The 21,857-nt window shown below is 37.9% G+C and overlaps 2 protein-coding genes across 4 annotated transcripts; both read right to left on the minus strand.

Annotated features, from left to right (window-relative positions):
- Positions 1-2,300: 2,300 nt before the first annotated feature.
- LOC116689666 (inactive serine protease PAMR1) lies at positions 2,301-6,917 on the minus strand. The gene is made up of 5 exons (XM_032516251.1): positions 6,745-6,917; positions 5,284-5,445; positions 4,861-4,986; positions 3,072-3,186; positions 2,301-2,440 (listed from the first exon to the last, which is right to left on the minus strand). Exons 1-5 carry the CDS (start codon positions 6,848-6,850, stop codon positions 2,314-2,316), a joined length of 636 nt encoding a protein of 211 aa, XP_032372142.1. The 5' UTR covers positions 6,851-6,917; the 3' UTR covers positions 2,301-2,313.
- Positions 6,918-10,730: 3,813 nt separating this feature from the next.
- Positions 10,731-18,548, minus strand: slc35c1 (solute carrier family 35 member C1). Of its 3 annotated transcripts, XM_032518302.1 has the most exons (4): positions 18,455-18,489; positions 18,110-18,142; positions 16,820-17,331; positions 10,731-14,527 (listed from the first exon to the last, which is right to left on the minus strand). In XM_032518302.1, the coding sequence occupies exons 3-4, from the start codon at positions 17,298-17,300 to the stop codon at positions 13,944-13,946; spliced, it is 1,065 nt and encodes a 354-aa protein (XP_032374193.1). In that variant the 5' UTR covers positions 17,301-17,331; positions 18,110-18,142; positions 18,455-18,489; the 3' UTR covers positions 10,731-13,943. The 3 variants fall into 3 exon arrangements, with proteins under 3 accessions (XP_032374193.1, XP_032374183.1, XP_032374201.1); XM_032518292.1 differs by lacking the exon at positions 18,110-18,142 and having other exon boundaries at positions 18,455-18,548; XM_032518310.1 differs by lacking the exons at positions 18,110-18,142; positions 18,455-18,489 and adding an exon at positions 18,090-18,106.
- Positions 18,549-21,857: the final 3,309 nt, after the last annotated feature.

Raw genomic sequence — 21,857 nt, forward strand, 5'->3', positions numbered from 1 at the left:
CGGAGGTCAGATCACTACTTAATTACTTCACACCAAAGGACGAGAAGAAGTGCTGAGGTTGTTACAGTTCCAAACAGTGTGCACTTAACGGTCGGCAAAAGATTCATTTAAAATATTTGAGACAAAACTTGTAGTAATTTTTACTTCCGCCTTCAAATGTTCAGCTCTATGTGCTCCATGAGGTCTACTGTACTTCCTGGAGGACGACGGGCCTTCCTCATAATAGGGTGCCCAAATTAATGGCCCATTTATAATAAAAATGGCGTCACACCAGGTGGACACCATTTGCGACCATGTAATTGTATAAGTATTCTAAATGGGGACCTGAAACGTAGACCCTTTAGCTTCATTAATTAACACCATATAACATCTACTCAAGTATTTTAATGGATTTAGACTGATTTCATTTATTACAGTAGTTTTAAGATAAGCAACCCCCCACCACGCCATCCTGCCGTACAGTCACGCCACACGACACATTTCCTGCGTAAAATGAAAATATTAACACATTTGACTTATAATGCGCTTAATTAAAATGTATTAGGTCTGAGGATTCAATTGGTATCAAACATATATTTTAAATGTAAAGATTAGCATTTTTTATTCTATTGTCACCATGGACACAAAAATGGGCGTCACGTCAACCACCCCCGTATGTAATATATGTATGTATGCTGTTTGTATGTACAGTATGTCTGTATGTATGTATGTACAGTATGCATGAAGTCTGTACTAGTTAAGGTCTATGTATCTACAGTATGTATGTCTGTTATGGATGTATGTGTGTGTATGTATGTACTATTGTATGTAGATTATTAGTATGTATTTATGTACCTAATGTATGTATGGCATGTGTGTATGTACATATGTATGTGCATGTGTGTATGTACAAGTAGGGTATGTATGTCTTTATGGATTATGTAGTGTATTGTTATTTACAGTAGTCTGTATGCATTTGTGTATGGACAGGATGTATGTATCTTGTAGTATTATTTTCAGTAATGCATGTAGTATGTACGTATGTAAGGGTCCTCTGTATCTACAGTAATATGCCTGTATGTATTATGTGTGTGTATGTATGGACTATATGTAGTTATGTCTGTAACAGTTATTAGGACAGTCATGTAATGTCATTCGCTGTACAGCCTAGCCACACAAGTATTTATATGGTCTACTATAGGCATGTATGGCTAAATATCATTAAATACTGGTGTTTAGTGCTATAACCTTAGTGCCCATACCTGCCAACAATGCTTGCTGTTTTAGAAACCGTACTAGTCCAGACTTTTACCTGTAGAGACCATTGGTTCTCCACAAACCTTTTTGACATCAAGGACCCCCTAAACTGCCAGAAACACACCACGACCCCACTTTGATAATGTTGTCAAGGGTCCCCATCTAATTAAGGTCCCAAGCCCAATGGGGCTGGGACCCGCTTCACACAGCAGGGTGTGGAAACCCAGTTTTTGTCTAGGATGATCCATATAGTATTTTCCCTCCATTAATAGGGGTCCGAGCCCTCGGGCTGGGACCGCAGTACATTGCTGTAGATCACTAATTTTTGACCTCACTCAATACCGTCCTTCATAATCTCTCTCTCTCTCGTCTCTCTCTTCTCTCTTCTCTCAATAGTCCCATTCTTGTCAACCACTGTGAATATACATACAATTTATTATGTGGGGATCTTAGGACATTTTTTGGGTTAACTTCAGCATCCCTAAATCATGGTCTCTTGCATAAAATAGTCATAGCATAGTATGTAAAAATAAAAGCATTGTATAGTTTGTAAAAACAAAAAAAAGTGATAGTATAGTATGTTGAAAAAGGTGAGACAAATAGTCAAATGATAGTATTTAAAAAAATATTCATAGTATAGTATATCGAAAAAAAATAGATAAAAAAGTCATAGTACATAGTACATCTATATGAGATTAACTGAAATAGCCCGGATAAACTTTCCATTAGAGACGCCTGAAAAAAACCTAAACAATACGTGGTATCAATAAAATGACCTCACCATGAGCACCAGAAAATTTGGTGTATGCAATCGAAGAGATGTGCTGCACAAATGGAGGGAAACTGGAATTTCACTTCTTGAGCTTTTAAAAGGGAGTATTTCTTTTTAGACAGTTGCATTAGATTGCATTATACTGTTTCTTTTATAGTGTCTCTTATTTACGTAGCCTTCCATCATAACCCTGATGGTAACTTCCTGGGCTTTCCTGAAAGTACCAGACAACCATTCAAAGTTTTTGTAGCCCTTGAGGTGACCCTAGGCTAGGGTCCCAAAACACAGTGGTTTCCAGACTTTTTTTAATTGGAGGGCAGCTGATCCCCACAAAACCGACCAATCACAGGGGAGTTCAGGTCGCTGCCGTCACGCACCTCAACATAGTCAAAACGACAGTTATGGTCAGACTCCAGACTGAGGAGGGAAAACCTGCATCATACACAAACAGAAATTATAGATCAAGTATTTTCCTATGAGATGCAACAGTCTAATTTTGGCTACACACCAGAAATCTTTCTTGAAAAGCCTAGATTTAAAGGTGCAAACCCTTTAACAACTGTTTGCTTCAACTTCAGCTGACAGGGTGATAATGATCTGAGCTAAAGTAGCACCCAGTGCACACAAATAAGACCTGTTGGCCTGTGTCAAAGAGAGAAATCGTAAGTTAACTGCACTGTTTAAAACCCGTCACACATCTTCTTTCGGCAGGTTATCCTCATCATACTAAAGCAGCTAAATCCTTTAGCTGTTTTGTTGTGAGACACTGTGTATAACATAAATAATGTGCCATAGTGACCTTTTTTTTGCACCCAGACATACAGCAACAGCAGATGAAAGAAGTACCATCCTTTAGCCTAATACATATCCTACCTAACAGAACTCCTCACACAGAAAAAAATGTCAATTGCTTTTTCTTACTTTTAATCACCCAAAGTTCCTGACTTGTGGTCCCATTACAAATAAAGACTTTCATTTACTTCAGACATTGATTGACTTTCAATGTTCCATGCACGTTATTTTATTTATTTTTATTTTTCAAGCTTTGAAAATAGTGACCCACCTCAGCTCGATGCGGCTGTCCTTCTCCACTTGCACTGTCCATTCACACCGGGCGTTTGTTGGGTAACTCTCCATGGCTATGAGACCCTGGGCCCGCTGAATGACGCCTCCACATACTACCCACAAGAGAACTGCAATCACGTTCTCATCAAATGTGTGCAGCTCAACGCAGCACTGAACATTTTTACTGTTGCAAGCAGGATAAGTAACATGACATGCTGTGTAAGAAGGCGGATCACTTCCAAAAAATGTATGAGATGACAGGTTCCAAGCAGCCTCTTCAAAAACCTCATGTTGTTCTCAATTGTAAACCTCATGCTGGTAGTCATGCTGACATTTGTGTACTTCAGAGGAATTAGAAAAGCAAAACAAGATGTTTCAAATTCTACAAATTGATTGCTGCCATTCCTCGCTGGACCAGCTGACGGCTGAAATTAGCGTTTGAGTTGCCACATAATATTCAAAGGTTTTGAAACATTTTTTGTACACATAGCAAAGCATTATTGAAATCATGCCGCATATTCCTTTGGAATGCTTTGCCACTTGGTCCAATACAGGCTCAGGACAGGTTATGTAGGACAACAGAAGTTGTACAATGGCTCCATGCCTTCCTTTGCGCATGTCAAACATAAAGTACATGACAGATTGGCATCCAAGTGGCAATTTCCCCAGGGCAATAAAAAAAATAGCAATAGAAACATATCATGAGAGAATAGGGGATTGGCTAGCATGCTAGCTTTCTCTATTAATAGCAGCACGTTGCTGTGGGATGTACCAGTACACATTTTAACTCACTTGGGTAAGGTAGCTGCTGTAGCAAATGATTGATAATTATATAATTAAACAGCTGACTATTCCCAGCTTGGCTAAAAGCAAACAAAAAAGCGTTGCTGCCACCAAGTGTCCTTATGGCGTATTACAAAGTTGGGTACAGTAATCTGAAAACAGTGGACCACAGAGTTGATTATGATGACAGGCTAACTAACATGTTGTGTTCCATCAATTAATTGTGTATTTCCATTTGGTCATAGAAACTAAAAGGGTTTGTTGGGCAATCTTAACCCTCTTGCTGTCCTCGGGTCAAATTTGACTACTTTTTGAAAAACGTTTCTATATCAGAAATTTGGGTTTCCTTCAACCAAATTCTTAAAAACACTAACTTGGATGGTTCCAAACAACACTCTTCTCAAGTTACATAAATGATCAGTTCACTACATTCATTAAATTTGGGTGTTTTACTCATTTTATAGCATTTAAATTGTTTTAAATCTTTTATAAAAGAACATTGAAAAAGTTACAAAAATGTTCCATAACAAAAAAAGGACAGACAAAAACATTGGAAAAAGTGAAATAAATCAGTGGGAAAAAAGCTTGAAAACATTGGGAAAAATGTGTCTAAATAATGTCAAAAAAAGTGACAAAACCATCGGGACCAAAACGTTAAACTTTGACCCAGAAAAACAAAAAGTTGCTTGGTCGACGGGAAGACAACACAAGGGCTAAGGAGCTGATTGTAGAAGGAGAAACTTGCGTTAGTTTTCATACGTTGACTTGCCAGATAACACTATATTCTCTGTTGTATATCATCTAAAAAAAAAACCAAGCATTCAGTCAAAGAATTATATAAATAGTATAGAAAACACATCCACACACATCACCACTAATTGCACAACTGAGTATTTCTGAAACTCACTGTATGCATTGTGTGAGCCATGTTTCCTCATGTCAGCAATTAGATTGCGAGTATTCGGCCAATTCTGTGGATACTGCATTACAACAATCCAACTCACTTCTACAGTCCCCTCCACTCCAGCCTTGGCGACACTCTGTACAATACTTTCCATTGACGAAGAAGTCATCATTGGCTTTCCATGTTCCATTGTGGCAGGTTTTACAGTTCTCAAACAGACTGCAGCCTTGCAAGGACAGAAGCAGAAAGTAGTTGGAACGTTAAAGCAATCATCCCAAACATTGTAAAGTCAATTGGCAACTTTTAGTCACAACTGAATAAAACCATATTGTTTCAAACACCTTTCTAGGAAATAGTATCTAACAAACAGGAAGTAAAGTAGTTTATGTCTCTGAGAGATGGAAATAACAGAAGAAGAACTTGGTAGGTAGCATGAGTAGCGATGGCAAAACAAAAGACAAAATAAGCACCTTGTAGATTATTACAGATAAAAGAATATCTATAAGCGACAATGGCAGTGTACCTGGGTGAATGATACAGGGGTCACACTGATCCAGGACATTGCGGCAGCAGGGAACAGTGTAGCCCACCCTCGACCCTTTTGAGGGGCACCGACACTGGATCAGGTGGTACTCACAACATGGACGACACATGACGCTCCACTCAGAGCTTGGGCAGGTGTCTCCTGTTACCAAAACAAAGGACAGTGGTATCAAACTTGACATGCACCTACTGAAACCTAAGATCTTAGAACCTTTAATGGTTCTAAGAAAGTCCCTTTAGAGCAGTGTTTCTCAAACGGGGGTACGTGTACCCCTATGGGGACTTTGGAGGACTGTAGGTGGTACGTGACAACTGTCTTTTTTTTATTGCTGTTTTGAAAGTTTGACCCCTTTCTTTGAAGGTTTAGTCTCTTTTTTTCTTGTTTTTGTCATTTTTTTCGAAGTTTGTCGCATATTAGAATTTCTTGTCACCTTTATTGACCTATTGTTGCCTTCCTTCTTTCTTTCTTTCTTCTTTTTTCTAAGTTTTTGTTACTATTTTTGACCAATTCTTGCCTTACTTCCTTCTTTCTACTGTCTTTTTCCAAGTTGTGGCCTTTTTCCATCAGCTTATAAATGTTTTGCAGGTACAAGGCTGTTTAGTAAATCTATCGCTGACATTGCTGTATTGTGAAGGGGCACATGGATTAACCCTCATGTTTTCCTCGGGTCAAATTGACCCATTTTCCTTTATCAATGTTCTTTTTAATTACCCAAAATAACATGGTTGATTCCACACAACGCTTTTTGGCAAGTCTCTACTTTAATTCATTTTAGGGCGTCTTATTTAATTTTATAGCATTTGAAAACAAATTGAAATGTTTTTGAAATAGTATTGAGTAAAAGTTGACATATTCCAGTCTGTGATTATCCATCAACATCCATTCCTTTAATTTTAGTCTAAAGAATTCCTTAATTCTAACTCAAACCATTAGGTAAAATTTCCTATAAATGAGGTTTATTGACCATTAATTCCAAAATAACTGTAAAAATAAAGTTACTAAGTTAATGTTACTGTAGTGTTGAAAACATCAAAAATCATTTTTGATGGGAAGACAACACAAGGGATAAAAAAAAAAAAAACCTCAACTATTCTACCCCTCAATAGTTATGGATTTCTGTGCTAAATAAAATGTTAAAGCCTCTAGATATTGAACCCCCACTAATGTGTCCAATATCTATATAAATTGGCAGGGGCTGAATACGAGCTATACCAGGATGTGTCATTATTTCACTGAGACACATAGAGTCTGTAACATGAACTGAGACAAGTCTTAGCGGCAGAAGTGACTCATTGTCAAGAAATACCTCAGCAATTATGTCAATATGTTTATTTCTTGTTACATGAAAAAATCTTTTTCACAAAGAAAGCCATGGGATATAAAGACTCTCCAATATCAGTCAATAGTCAATAAAAACAGCAAGAAATGCCTTTTACTCACCTTGTGGCCAAGCCGTTACACTAAAAAAGAGATTAAGGAGGAGGTAGTAGAGTTTAGGGTCCAGAATAGTCGAGTTGGGAACTTTCCTTCTGTGGAAAGTGAGCATGTTGGCTGCTAGTCTCACAGCAATAGACTTCCAAAGACGTCGTAAGAAAGTAGCACTAGCGTAGTATTATTTAGAGATCTTCCCGTCTGCTCAAAATACGACGGGCTGTATCCATGGATAAGGAATTCTCCCATCTCAGCATAATGGAAAAATATTTTTAACCCATTACTTCCATGATTATTTCATGTGTATTTGCTTTGAAATTGCTCAGCTCAAATCAGTGCTAGGTCTCCAAATAACCCCTGTTTATCTGCTCTCACTGTGAGTCCAGAATGAGTGCTGCGTGCTGAATAGTAACAGGGTAAAATACTTGTTGGCAAAGGAAATGGAAAGTACATTTGAGGGGAATAAAAACATGCTAATGAGGAAAACGTTGAAGAATGATGACGGAAGTCCAGAGGGAAAAAGAATCCATCTGTCAGTTTAGGGAGAGAGCTTTCAAGGAAAGAACAGACGTGAATCCCTCTATAGCTGCAAGTTCAATACATTCTTATTTCCAAATACTAATAACATTTTTTTTTAAAGTTCACAACTTCTTAGATGACAGGAAGCAGCTGTCCTCTCTTTGAAATTACATGTTTATGATGATTTTATGATTTGCCAGGAGCAATCGGATGCCCAAGGTTGCTTTTCCATTACCTAAGCCTTTCCCTGCTGTAGGAGTTGTTTCCACGTTTCCATTTCTGTTGTCATGTTCTAGATTGCAGCAGGTTGTAAGCAAATAGGAGTCTGACCCTTTTAAACGACTTCAGCTGTCTGCTGTTCAGAAAGGCTGTTGTTACGTTTTGTGATATTTGATCAAATCATCTGGTATTTTATTCTGACATTATTAAAGATGAGTGTGGATTCTAAAAATGAAAATGTGTATGATGTGTTTGCTAATTACTGTAAAAAATGTGTATATGCTCTTGTAATATCTTTGTACAATACATACATATCAATGGTGCTCGGCATCATGTAGATCTTACATTTCTTACATGTCATTGATATCCAGTGAAAATCAGGAATCTCCACATCTGGTGAGGATGATTTTTTCAGAAACTTTAAAACATAAAGGATAAAGGGTTACTTTGTGAGTTTAGAAATATTCCCTACCTTATAATTAAATAAACCATATACCTCTTACAATTATCTGAAAAGGATTTATCATAAAGCTGGTATCAGGATTGTTTTTATTAGCTCAGGAATGTGACTTTTAGATACATGGTTTTTACGTGTTTTTTTATTTTATTTGTTGATCAGCCCCAGGCCTAGAGCAATAACCAAAAGCTTCTCTGTTAGACTTTTCTTTTAAAGACCACTAGAGGGTAGAGGATTAATTGTATGGTAACGTGACCTTGACATTATATAATCTCGCTGTTTTGTTAAAGCTGATGTATTAGCAAAGCATTGCCTCTTTACACATCTAGCAGACGTGAAACAACAAAAAGTTCAATATCCACTAAAACATTTGGTCATTAGCTTGCTAGATGTTTGCATTTTTTATACAAGCTTACTTTATCTTTATCTGTATGCTGTTTTATAGTTTGCAGCTAGTGTGAAAATATGTCACGATTGACTGAGTGTGATCAAACACGCAGGGGGGAATGGGAGAGAATACAGTATATGAAAAAATATGTAATCTCTAATTAGTGCCAAAGGTGCTCGAAGAATTAAGTACAGACTAACAACATGTTTTCTTTCATGTTGACATTTCCCATTGTATCCACAAGTCAACATAAATAACATACAGTATGTGGCTGACGAACTAAAATCAAATATTGAATGACATTAAGGAGTACATGGCCAAGTCAAAGAAATTATGGAGACCCAACTTTGGCCTGTGATATTTTGTTGCATAACAAATACTATGTTTTAGGTCAAAAACCTCTAGTCCATATTTACAACGTTCCACTTCCGAGATTGCTCCAACAACTCCAAATCTTATAAACTGATGGACATAACATAGCAGCTAAAGAGACGAGACATTTTCTCAGGAGTTGGTGGAGACTAAAGCAGAGCTAAAAGGAGTGAGACTTTTGTACTTGGATCCATCTTGTGGCCAGAAACACGACATTAAATAAATGCTAATGTTGCTCCATATTAGCATCTGTTTGCTGACACATTTGCCATATCAACATTATAAGGTGATATTGAATCAGGGTAGTGGTGTCTTGTCATGCCATTAGAAACATAAAGGGCCCTATTTTAACGATGAAGCGCAAGGTGCTGGTGCGTTTAGGGTCTCAACGTAGCATTACTCCCAGAATTCCTAGACACACCTCCCCGTAAGACCTGCACGCCCATGGCCGCGCAAGGATGGGCACAGATGCATTTGCTATTTAACCCTCATGTTGGTCAAACTGACCCGTTTTCCTATATCAGTGTTTATTTTAACTACCCAATTGTAATTACCGAAAAATAACATGATTGATTCCACACAACGCTCTTTGGCAAGAACAAATTTCTACTCTCATTCATTTTGGGGGGTCTTATTCAATTTTATGGCATTTGAAAAAAAATTGAAGTGGTTTTGAAATAGTATTGAGTAAAAGTTGACATTTCAGTCTATGATTGTCCATCAACATCCATTCCTTTAATTTTAGTCAAAAAAATTCCTAATTTCTGTTTTTCTAACTCAAACATTAGGTATAATTTACTATTAACTAACTGTAAAACTAAAGTTAAAAAATTAGTGTTACATAGTGTTGAAAACATAAAATAAAGATAAAAAAGCATAGAAAAAAGCATTTGAAAAAGGGACAAAAAAAGGACTAAAACGTAAGAAAAAGTAAAAAAAATCATTGAGTGTTTATTTTTTATTGTGATAGGAAGAAAACATGAGGGTTATACGACGTGGGCGCAGGACAGTCTTAAAAAAGCAAAGACACTTGCCAGGTGCGAGATGGGGCCCAAAGTATGTATACTTGTATATTTGCATTTGCATCGAGAATATATTTCTACACACAGCAAGAAGATACTGCAGTCAGGATTTTGAACTCAAAATATCCTAGTAGTAATAAATTCTCGCATCAATAACCACATTTCAACCATCACGTTGAGCTGACAGATACAGTCTAAAGAAACATAAGTGACTAGTGACTATAGTTGCAGCCTTTGAACTGTCAATCACGACTGCCTGGTCCTGTCATGTCGAACCTGACCAGACCAGACATCAGAGAGAGAGATGCCGGGCGGAGGATTATGTCTTCCATATTATGTTATAAAACTTTCATTGGTGTCACAAGGCCACATTCACTGTTGAAATGAGTTCTTGACATCAGAGACCAGTGTTTTTTGGTACATGTAATTGCCCATGGGGCTCGGTAAGCTATTTTTAGAAACCCCCGTTGCTCAGAGAAATATTCCATTTGGAGCCCAGAGACTTTCATCCAACCCGTCTCCAACATCCACTAACACTCCTGTCTCCATTAAATAACTAAAGAATTTGTTTTGTAATAAAACAATTTTTATAATCATTAGAATATATTATTCTATTTGACATTTGTCATGTTTTATCATGCTTCTTTTATACAGTAATTATCTATTTATTTTCATTTTGATAGTGTCCGAGTCAAAGGAACATTTTATTCTCGAACAATTAAAGGTAAAATTATGTTTCTTGTACTTTCTTAATTATACCATTGACTTGTTGGAGGATGTTGCTATGTGATTCAAACTCTAGTATGGTAGATAGCACCAGTTATAGCCAACCTCAACAGTGTACTATGTTGTTCCTCGTGCTACTGATGACCTAAAAATGGGATGATTTACATGGAGTAACATAGAAGTATTTCTATTTATTTTGTCAATGCATAATTATTTTTTTTAGCAGGTCAAAGGTTATTTAGCTTCTTTAATGCTCTGAATAATGGAGGTCATAAACACATTAACAATGCTCTCATTTAGGAGTAATTACTTTATTCTTCCGCCTTCATATCAAACATTAACTTCAGGAAGTGTGAAAATACGTTGACTTATCAGAGACGTTGAATGATCAACTGTTCCATATGCCAAGCCTTGGCCGCCCATTGGTCTGGGGGGGGATGCTTTGTGATTATGTGCTTGAAACAGACTATTTAACACATTGTTGCCCAATCATGGCCCACAGTCAACCGCATTGTGTGTCAATGTCTAGTTTCAACTCCCAGCTTGATCAACTTCTCACAAACTTTTACACATCAGCCAGATAATGCTGTCAATGCTTTGCTACATTTGTTCTGGTTCTGAGTTATCAGGAGATTACATTTGAAGACATAATACAGTCTTTACATTTTAAACTGCATTTAGAGAATGTAGATTGACACAAAATATGTATATAAACCATCCATATTGTATTTGACAGAAATGCCAATTTATCACACGTATCAATACAAATAACCCACTATGTCATTATTTAACAGTAAAACCATAATGTGCCCTTTTAATTAAAAAAAGCTTGAAAACAGTTGACTTGTACACCATCTTTAATGTTTTCTGTTATAGAAGCACCCTAGCTGTGTTTTTGTTGATTTAAAAATCTTACAGCAATTCAAAAGACATTTAGAAAAGCTAGTTTTGAAAAAACACAACGCCATTTTCAGGCTGGTGAAGAGGTACCTGGTATGAACTGCCAAAGAGGTTGAGAGTACATGACAAGAGCAAAACAAAGGCTTCTCACTTGTGCTGCGACTGTACAACGCTCACATGTAAATATACTGACACATGTAAATGTGCAAACAACACGTGAGACGTGAGAGACCTGTTCTGAGATTTTTCCAAGGGCTCTGCTTTAGTTTGCTTCAATTTTGTTTTGAAATTCAAATATATTTTCAGAGATCTTGTGCCATCCCCTGGGTTTACGAATTTAAAATATGACCAGCTCAGAAACATAGTGAACTGTAGCAAACGATGTACAAGTGTATGACTGCAAAATATGCTTAAAGAGTTCTTTCTTTGCAGATAAAAAGGCCATTGTATGTCAGTCCCACTGACACAAGGTTTCTGATTACCTAGGTTACCTAACTACGGGACATTGCAGATCCTTCTGTCTTGGCTTTGTTCATATTTAAGAAAGCAGCCGTGTTCTCTGCCAAACAAGACAGTGACATATACAGTACACCCCCCCACTATTACACATTTCATATTGATATAATTAAATTCCAAACTTAACGAATGTGTAAAAGAATTTTCTATTTCACTGTGACACCAATACCCTCCGTCAGAGTAAATACACCCTCCCTGTGAGAGTTTTCCTGCCTCAGAATGGACCTTTGGGGGGGGGGGGGGGGGGTCTGAGGGTCCTCCCCAGCTAATATTAAGCACCAAACATTTCATTTCCTGTATTTTGACACATTTTTATGCATTAACTTATGATGGAATCCAGGGCTGCAGCTATTTATTATTTGAATAATTTTATAGGTAATAGTTATAGTTTTATATCTATTTTAGTCTGCCGATTATTCCATTGATTAATCGGATAAGAAATACTTCATTCTTATTGAAGAGCAATAGTATACAAGTTTGGTTTAATTCCTGGAAAAAGCAAAAAAATGTATATCCAACATTGCTTACAATATCTCTCAAAAACCTTAAAATTAAGTGCATTTAAGTGCCATATTTCATTGTTTTTAAAGAAAACATTTTCTGAAATGCAGTTGCAACCTCAAACTAAGGCAAACATTAAACACACATAAAGATTACATTGCGTTGTGCAACTTAACTTTCAGAACTACAAGTTTCAACCTGAGACTGATCATATTAGTTATACTCAACCTATTTCATTTATATATTTGAGCTCTGTTACACCTTTGCTAGTAGATTGTGTGCAACAATCAGCTGTTTCACCAAAGTGATACTCAACTCAAGTCGGCTCTTTAGATCAAATTGTCGTCACAACATATTTTCTTGTCTCTGATTTTGATAGTTATTGTGCTTGGTGCAGTTTCAACGTAAATACGATGATTTACTTTTGCCGGTGTCACTCCCCGATGTGAGTCAAGTGCAGATTTGAGTCGTGCATGCGTCACTTTGTGACAAAATCCTAACGAGAGACTTCTGTAATGTCAACACAGTAAAAATGGACCTACTTAACCGAGTTGGTTCACTGCTGGCTACAAGTCAGCATCAAACAAAACAGAGGCTGTCACTGGAATGGTGTTTTGAGCTAACGTTAGCAACCAAACAACCATAGATAGCTAAAATGTTTTTGAAATGATTCCCAACTTCTCTTATTGTTTGTTACGAGAAAAGTTTATTGTTAAAGTTTGACAAGTTATGCCGTAAACCATTTAAATCTGAACATGCGCGACTCACATCTGTACTCGACTCACATCGGGCAGTGACAGTTGGGACCGCGTCGTGGAATGGATGATTAAGTTAAACTCAATGTTTTCTGTCGAGATGCTGAAGAACGATTGGTAACATTGATTGAGGCAAATCATTTTGCATCAAGGATTTTTTGTAATCGAAAGATTTGAGTTATTGGAGGAATCGTTTCAGCCCTAGTGGAACCGTCTTTATTTATCTAGAGGAAAACACAAAACTCAGGAGGCAGATGCCAATTCAAAATATAATGAAATACAATGGAATATAATGTAGTTTGGCTTATTTTACATTAGGGACCTAGGCCCAGATCACTTACTGTACCCGGGCTGAGTTGGTGAATCCCTGCCCAAGTCTTCTGGGGAAAAAAACCACACTATCCACTCATAAATATGTCTCAAATCAATATTGATGCCACTAAATCAGCAGGGTCTACTCCTCTCAACGTTTTTCCGCTAGTGATTTTCATTTGGCTCTGGTTGAAATCTCTTTGGGGGTTGCCCAAATAAAAACATGATTTTGTTGTCTTCACTTGTAGACTGGACCATAAAAGATATTGCTTAGTCAATTCATTTTAACATAATTGTTAAACTGCCCCGAATGCATGTGAATAGCTTTAAATAATATATACATACAAAATTTGTCAGGCTTCAAGTCCAACGGTATAAAACCCAAAACCCAACCAAAACCACTGATTCCATGTGTGCATAATCACCTCAAACATTAATCAGTCAAGTGTTACATTATTTCATACTCTAACGCCACATGTATAAAAAAAGAAGAAGAAAGTTTCTCAGCCTAGTTCCAGCTGTTACACTCCCAGGTTGCCTTTTTCCCCTGGCAGCAGTTTTTCCTTGGCAGAGTCCAGAGGGTCTCTGTGAGATGGAGGCTTCTTCATTTCTAGACTTTTGACCCAAGTGTAGGCTGAAGAGCCACAAAGAACCAACAGGTTACTGGTCCACCACAGCAGGCTTTTACTGGAAGAGTTGTACACAACCGCAATAACAGTCTGCGCACAGGCCTTCGCTGTCCCTGAGACATTGTGCGTGAGTGGACTGGTATACTTGATCTGGAGGCCTGTGACGTAGCCAATGGCAAAACCAAATAATCCCCCGAGTGTCATCATGCCCCAAAACTTGAGGTCAGTCAGGAGGCTGAAGTGGGCGAGATGTTCCAACTCACCAAACACGAGAATGAGTGGGAGGAAGAGGACGCAGGCATTGATGTTGTTGTAGTAGGACAGCTTCCAGATGTTTCCATCCACCGCTGGCATCACCTTCTTGGTGTAGATGGCGTTAAGAGACACACAAGCGCTGGCCACCACCCCAAAGAAGACACCTAACCAGGAGAGGGACCCTGCCACGCCTTCCTGGTCCACACCAAGCCAGAATCCACCTGAGAAGCATGGGCACATGCAGGAATGTGACACCCGACAATAGAGCAGCCAAGCTGCTGTCAGCTGAATTTCAATATAGTTCTACTGGTGTTTTCAAAGTAGGGATGTAACGGTAAACCACAATAAAAATGTTGACAATAACAATTACCATTTTAATTTAAAATATTATTATCTTGGTGTGGAATCTGCGTGCTTAATCTTTCCCAGCTTCCTCAGAGCCTCCAAAGTACAGGACATGTATCAGCCCTCTAAGAGGACTAAGTCTGAAGCACGGGCATATTTTGGTTATAAGAATGCCAAAGGACAGCGGATTGAAGATAATTATTCGGTCTCCAGAACGTGCAGGAAAAAAGTTGCCGCTAAAGGCATTGAACACACTTTTAATAATACAGAAATAATACCCAAAACTGATAATTTGTCACTATAACCGTGAGGTTGAATTTTCATACTCTTACATTACATCCCTATTTCAAAGTCAGGCAAATGAATATTTGTTATGTTTCTCTAAATTTATTTCAGATTTTCAGCCAAGAATTGAAATATGGTTTGAAACTAGGGCTCCAGAAATGATCTCCCCCCCCCCCCCCCCAATTTCCCAGAGCCAAAAGACATATCCTCAAATTGCTGATTAAATGGCTTAATTAGTTAATTAATTGTTATTAAAAGCAAAACATAACCTGCATTATATTTCTATCATTGCAACTTGAATATTTCAAATGAAGTAAAATCGGCAAGTTGACACATTAGTGAAATTTGAAACCAACAAACGTTGATAAATTCCTAATCATTGTTGTTGGCAGACAGATCTTATATCTAACATCTTATATCTTATACAGCATTAAATTATATGTCGTATCTCGACATACATATATAAACTTTCTAAATTATGTAAAAGTCAAATTATGTTAGAGATGGGAGGTGGCAACATAATTAATACATCGGGCACTTGTCATTGTATTCACAAAAATAAAAATGATGTATTCACAATTTTTTTGGGGAATTAATTATGAATTCATATCAAAAGGACATTTTGGGAAATTATACACATGGTAATGGTTTCTGGCCTATTTATTTCCTAGTATGCAGCGGTTAGATTTGATCACTGAAATGGAAACATTTCACTTTCTATCGCCAGAAATAAGTCAACTCTGTCCACAGAACCCTGTGTTCTTTTGTTTTGGGTCTGCAATGCATTGTTCGAGCAGCTTGGCTCCATTTCAGTTTGGCTCCATTAAATATGGTTTACATTTCCGGGTTGTATTTTGTTCGTTACAGTCCTTGATGACGTGATGTGACTTGATGACTGCTGCAGATCAAATTTCCTTTGGGATTAATAAAGTTAAAAGTGGACGAGGGGATAGTTTAGACGATAGCACCCTTCAACTTTGTTGCAAAGGTTTGGGGAAGGCCCTTTATTATTAATGATATGAAAATGACACAAAGCCACATTCATTACAAAAAAACTGTGCTCTGAGTTTGGTTTAGAAGAACTTGACCATCCGGCACACACCATCTAACATTTTTAGGATGAACAGGAATGGTCCATGCAAGCCAGGCCTTAATGCCCCAACATTAGTGTTCCCCCACACTAATGCTGTTGTGGCTGAATGGGAGAGGATGCTTTTATAGCACTATATTAATGTCCATGGTTTTAAAATAAGGTGTTCATGAATCTCACAAGGCCCAAACAGAGAGGCTAAAGGAGGAGCAAATTCCCTCAGGCCATCCAAATCCTGAATGAGGGCACTGCCAGGGCTCCTGATAAGACTACACATCTTTTCTTTTTTAAATTATTTTCTGGGCTTTTACTTTTTGACATGACAGTTGGGTGAGAAGGGGAAGACATGCAGGAAATTGTCCCAGATCTGATTCAAATCCTCGACCTCTGAGTCGAGGCAAGTACATGGGCGCCGCTCTACCACTGAGCCAACCTGGCCACTAATACTACACCTCTGATGTTGACTATTGCCTTTACTCTTCCCCAGCATCCATTTCATATTTGTATCAAATTTAACATTTGCAAATATCATATTGTCTTTTTTATGAATACACTGTATTTATTATGTCAAGCACACATGGTACTGGAGGGAGCGACAATGTTGAAACTTTTGGCCATTTTAGTTAGAGTTTAATTGATGTGATGTGAGTGGAAGACTTATTTTTAGCCACATGCCTATTTTAGCAAATGTAAGAATACTTTCAAATGCAATTCTGACAGATAATTTACAATTTGTAAAGGAGAAAATGCTGCTTTACAATTGCCATCCAGAAAGGAAGAAAAGTTAACATACCTAGAATGACCCCACAGCACATTACGGCTTGGAGGGATGTCGTTTGTTTTAGGATGGCGTAGGACAGCAGCACATTAAACACTGTGCTGAGTGAACGACCCACCGTGTAGAAGGCCACTCCGACATGTTTCAGGCACAGGTTGTTGAAGGTGATCATGGCAATGAACACAATGGACAGCGGCAGGACCTCTCGCGACGTCTTCACGTCGAGTTTGACCGACGGGAAGTCGATGAGTCCCGGGCACACTCTGGACAGCAGCTGCATGAGCCAGCACAGTCCAACAGTCACCAGACACTGATAGAAAGTTACAAATAACGGCGCGTCCAGGTCTTTGTTGTCCAGCAGATAATTATTAAGGAACACCATAGTTATTGAAATGAACCAGTACAGTGCAACCACAGCTGCTATTCTGACAGCACGGAATATGTAAGTCTCTCCATGTCCGTCCTGGTCCATGGTTTCCGAACCGGCTAGAGCCATCCTCAATATACTGGACCGCTTCAGCTGTGTCCTGTTCATGGTTACAGAGAAAGAAGAACAGCCTGGGTCAAAAAAACCGCGGCATTTACACGAGCTACAATGTAGCTACATACCAGCAGTGACGCTGCCTATGCGATACGATACAATCATGACGACTGTGTTCCGTCTACGGCAATAACAATATGACTTCCGGTCTGATCTTTCAGAATAAAATCTGATCTCCACAAATCTAAACCATACTGTACATATATAAATTATTTATATATTATATTGTATACATATATAGTATTAATTATTTATATATTAGGCTACATAAGAATTATTAATGTATTAATTATAAATATTAATATTACTGTTAACAGCCTATGATCTAAACCCAATCAGCTAAATGCGACATTGCAATATATTGAACTTGCTGCTAAGCGTACACTTATTGCATCAAATTTAAGTAAAAACGCATGCTACTTTGCCCTTTCACTCTATAATACAGATGTAGACACAAAAAACAATGATTTGAAAGTCCATTAGGCTATATTTTTGCATTTTGGTACCATGGTTCTCGTTTGCTGGGCCAGTTCAGCAGTAGCAAGGTAAGTTATGTTGACAGGGTCGTGGTAAAAATGAATAGATCCATTTCTTTTGCCCATTTACTTGTCTAATCTTTACACTGACTGTGACAGTTAAAACAATCCACATATGTCAGTATCATTTCATCTGTATTCTCCAAAACAATGATAAGTCTATTCTTGTACTAGATGGTTGTTAAATTCAAATAAAAAAAAGAAAAACGTTTTTGATTGCCTCCTTACTTTTATCTTGAAGACGCCCAAGCCGGAAATCCTCTTTAACGTTATCACGTCCCCGCCCCAAAAAAAAAGAAGCAACAAAGAGTTAATGTGCATGACTAAATGAAGGATATTGCAACGATTAAATAGTCCTAAAATAAGTCTGTCTAACAAAAACCTATTTGCGAGCTATCATTATTCAGACTACTTCTCAGATCTAGCCTGTTTCAGCCTGCAGATTGTGAGCTATAATTTAACTGTTGCATTTTTTATCTAGTAATTAATCTATTTGTAGTTTTGCCAAAACATATTTAAGACTGTTAAATATTTTCTCGATGGGTGTGATGTATGGTTAAAAAGGTTTCATACCTTAAGTTGTTGGAGGTTTGTTCTATATTTGAGTCCTGCATGGAGAATGTCTACAAGGAAATGGCTTGTCTTTTTACCTTGCTTTGTCCCCTCCCATTAGGGAACAGCACAGGCTTGTTTGGCATGTATTTCCTGATATGCACAATTTCCCCTGTCAGAGAGCAGATGCATGGGACAAACCATGGGAGAATATTTTAACAGTATATATGAATAACACACTACAGAACAATACTTTAAAAGGTTTGGCCCATTTGTCTTTTATTCTAACAATTCAGAAATTCTGTCAGGAGGAGGTACCTGAAGGTCTCAGAGTGCACTATAGTTTAACAAAGACAGGAAGATGTAATGGAGGTCTATTTGCATTTTTTTTGGAACAGTTATTTTTGATAAGAATATTAGTAGAGCTGGGGTAATTTCTGGTGTCACTGGTCCAGTGTCCCATGCTGAACTGGTTTGATTGTATGCAAACTGGATGATCCAGCATTCAGAGCAAGCTAGCTAGGCTAACAAGGTAGCTTAGTACTGAGCGAGGCTAGTTGTTGAACAACTACACATTGTCATTTGATCCATAGTTATCATTGCTGCTTTGAATTTCATTTTAGCAAACAGTTAACACTTTATATGAAACCTTATCTGATTACTGTCACTGTTGTTGCATGGTTTTGACAGGTGATTTGATTTCATGTTATTCTTTTCCTGCTTTGCCCTATATTGCAAGTTGGAAGAACAGCAATATATCAGCAATGCACCGTATCATAGGTTGAAAAAAAAGAGATGCTAATCCAAATCATCATTACAAAAATCCGATCAGCCCAAAGCTCAAACCAGTCCTAGTTTAGTCCCAAAATCACATCCCACTCGGAATTTAAATCAGACTTTAACAAAAAATGACTGCGCAGTAGAAGGGACATATAAGAAAACTAGAGACAACGGACAATCACAAGAATGGTAAAATAGTATATAATTAAGTTGTTTGTCACAGCACTTGGTAACCCGTTTTATTTTTCTTGTTTTTTCTCCAAGTCTTACATTTCTTTAAGCTTCATACTTAATCATGAAGATGTCATTTTTACGGGGAGAAAAATCCGTCTGACATTTGTGCTTTAGCATTGCCACATCGTAATTTGTTCACGGGAAAACTCCCTGCACATCACCCACAGAACAAATCCCTCCCTGACAGAAGTAGGGAAACCAGTAATATGACATTGCAAAAGAACACAATGGCAAGACACAAACATTACACTTCTACAGTAAAGGAGTGCACCAAAACCTACGTGCACTAACAGATCTGAGTTGATTCAAATAAATTGTATATAACAGAGTAAAAAATCTAAAGTTTTTGAAAAAAAAGTTAGAAACAAATCTGTATGCTTCCCAGAGGTTGATCTCTGGGCTGTTTGCATCACTCAAACCCATCACAGTAGTGAAATGTGTTCAGCATTCATTACATTTAATATCAGTAATCATTAGATATTGTAGCATGCTGATTAGCACGGGAGGATTTTAACTGTTGTATTTGTTGTCCCATTGTATTGTTATTTGTTGTCCCATTCTATGTTGCCTATGGTGTCTGAAACTGTCATCAGCACAACATGACCAAATAGGCCCAGAGACAGCAACACATTTTAAATATTGTCATGCACATGAAATATAATCACACTTCATATTGAAATATTCCAACGAAAGACAGGTGTGGCGAATGAAATCAAGGAGGATGGGGTAACTTTTCCTGCTAATGATATGATTGGAGGCTAGTCTCACAGCAACATTTAAAAAGTTTAGATTTGTATACAGTTTCTGTTAATAATGTTTTGTATTAAGTGTCCGTTTCCTTATAATATTCAGATTTATCATAAATAATTGAACATGTAAATGTGCTGTATTTATATAGCGCTTTTGTAGTCTTAACTACTTAAAGCGCTTTTACATCATACAGGAAACATTCACCATTCACACACATTCATACACTGTGGTCGAGGCTGCCGTACAAGGTGCCACCTGCTCATCAGATAAACACTCACACACATTGACACTCCGATGCGCAGCACCAGGGGCAACTCGGGGTTCAGCGTCTTGCCCAAGGACACTTCGACATGGGACTGCAGAGCCAGGGATTGAACCCCCAACCTTCCGATTGGCAGTTAACCTCAGCTCTACTGCTGAGCCACAGCATGTGTTATAAGTTCCGTTAAAGAGGGGTGGAGGTGGGGTCATATTTGAGCATTTAAAAATGTACTTGAAAGTAATGCATTAGTTACTTTCTGAAATAACTATTTACTTTTATAATTTGTATCTAATAAATCTAATCTAGTATCTAATTTGGTTACTTTTTGGATGAAGTACTTAGTAACTGTACCAAATTACTTTTTAAAAGTAACTTGCCCAACACTGGTAACTCAGACGACAAGTGGTGCTCATCAGTCCTCACCCTAAAAAAAGAACTGATCCACCTGCAGTGTATGTGGGCTGTGTGCTGAAAGATCGGAGTATGATGACCTTAGGTGACTCTTTAAGAAATGTCCGAAGTAGTTCAGCAATGCCAAGATGTTTCCCATTTGCCACTGATGATGATTGACAGATAAAGCCATTGAGGTTCTAGCTAAATGAACTAACATTTCCAGAGTCAATGTCCACGTCAGCACAGATGCTATACGTAAACAGCTGTCCAAACTGTTAAAAACTGACTAAAATAACTTGTTGAAAAGATCTAGGTGTCATTCATGTACATGTCTGGTGCCGTCCCAGTCCGTCTGTGGTAGTGGGCGGTTCAGCAGGATACTGTCAAAGTAAGTGTAAGGAAGTGTTCTACATTGGCCAGCAGATGGTGCCCTTTTTGACTTTCTCAACAGGAGGTCATATTAGACTGCTTACAAATCAGGAGACAGCCCGAGAGACACATCAGAAGGAGAAGGAGGAGGCGGAGACAGAGTACATGGGGTAGGATTGTTGGTGTGAGCAATTTGTTTGGCGGATTTGCATAAACTGTGCTGTGACTGTACATCCTGTTAACTAATTCAGATGGGACTGAAATGGATTGGAATATATCCAGAACCTCTGGATTGAAAAGGGCTTTGAAAGAAAAGAATAGAGCAAAATGTTGGTTGGAGTATAGCGAGACTGGCGAAGGAAACATGAGCAAGATATCGAGATCTAATCAGCATGAGAAACAGAAACCTGATAATATGGAGAATGCTCCAGAAACCATTTGGAAGGTTATAATAGAGTTTAATCAAATTTACCAAGGTGAATCTCTGAGACGGAGATTGGTCGAATAAAATTTGCAAGGTTTATGAGCACTTATGAGAATACTGATACAAGCAACCAGCAATCAATAACAAAATGTCCTCAATTCAAGGGGAAAGGATGAAGGCGCACATCCTAGGAGCAATGGCAAAAGTGAGAG

The sequence above is a fragment of the Etheostoma spectabile genome, chromosome 1, assembly GCF_008692095.1.
Source record: "Etheostoma spectabile isolate EspeVRDwgs_2016 chromosome 1, UIUC_Espe_1.0, whole genome shotgun sequence".
Lineage (NCBI taxonomy): Eukaryota > Metazoa > Chordata > Actinopteri > Perciformes > Percidae > Etheostoma > Etheostoma spectabile.

Coding starts and splice junctions, on each gene's coding strand:
- LOC116689666 (XM_032516251.1), bottom strand. CDS start 6,850: ATGCTCACTTTCCACAGAAGGAAAGTTCCCAACTCGACTATTCTGGAC. Junction 5,446..6,744: donor TGTAACGGCTTGGCCACAAG/GTGAGTAAAAGG, acceptor TTTTGGTAACAG/GAGACACCTGCCCAAGCTCT. Junction 3,187..4,860: donor GAGTGGAGGGGACTGTAGAA/GTGAGTTGGATT, acceptor TCTTGTGGGTAG/TATGTGGAGGCGTCATTCAG.
- slc35c1 (XM_032518292.1), bottom strand. CDS start 18,495: ATGCAGGACTCAAATATAGAACAAACCTCCAACAACTTAAG. Junction 17,332..18,454: donor CAAACCTCCAACAACTTAAG/GTATGAAACCTT, acceptor AACCATGAACAG/GACACAGCTGAAGCGGTCCA. Junction 14,528..16,819: donor GTGCTGTGGGGTCATTCTAG/GTATGTTAACTT, acceptor CATGCTTCTCAG/GTGGATTCTGGCTTGGTGTG.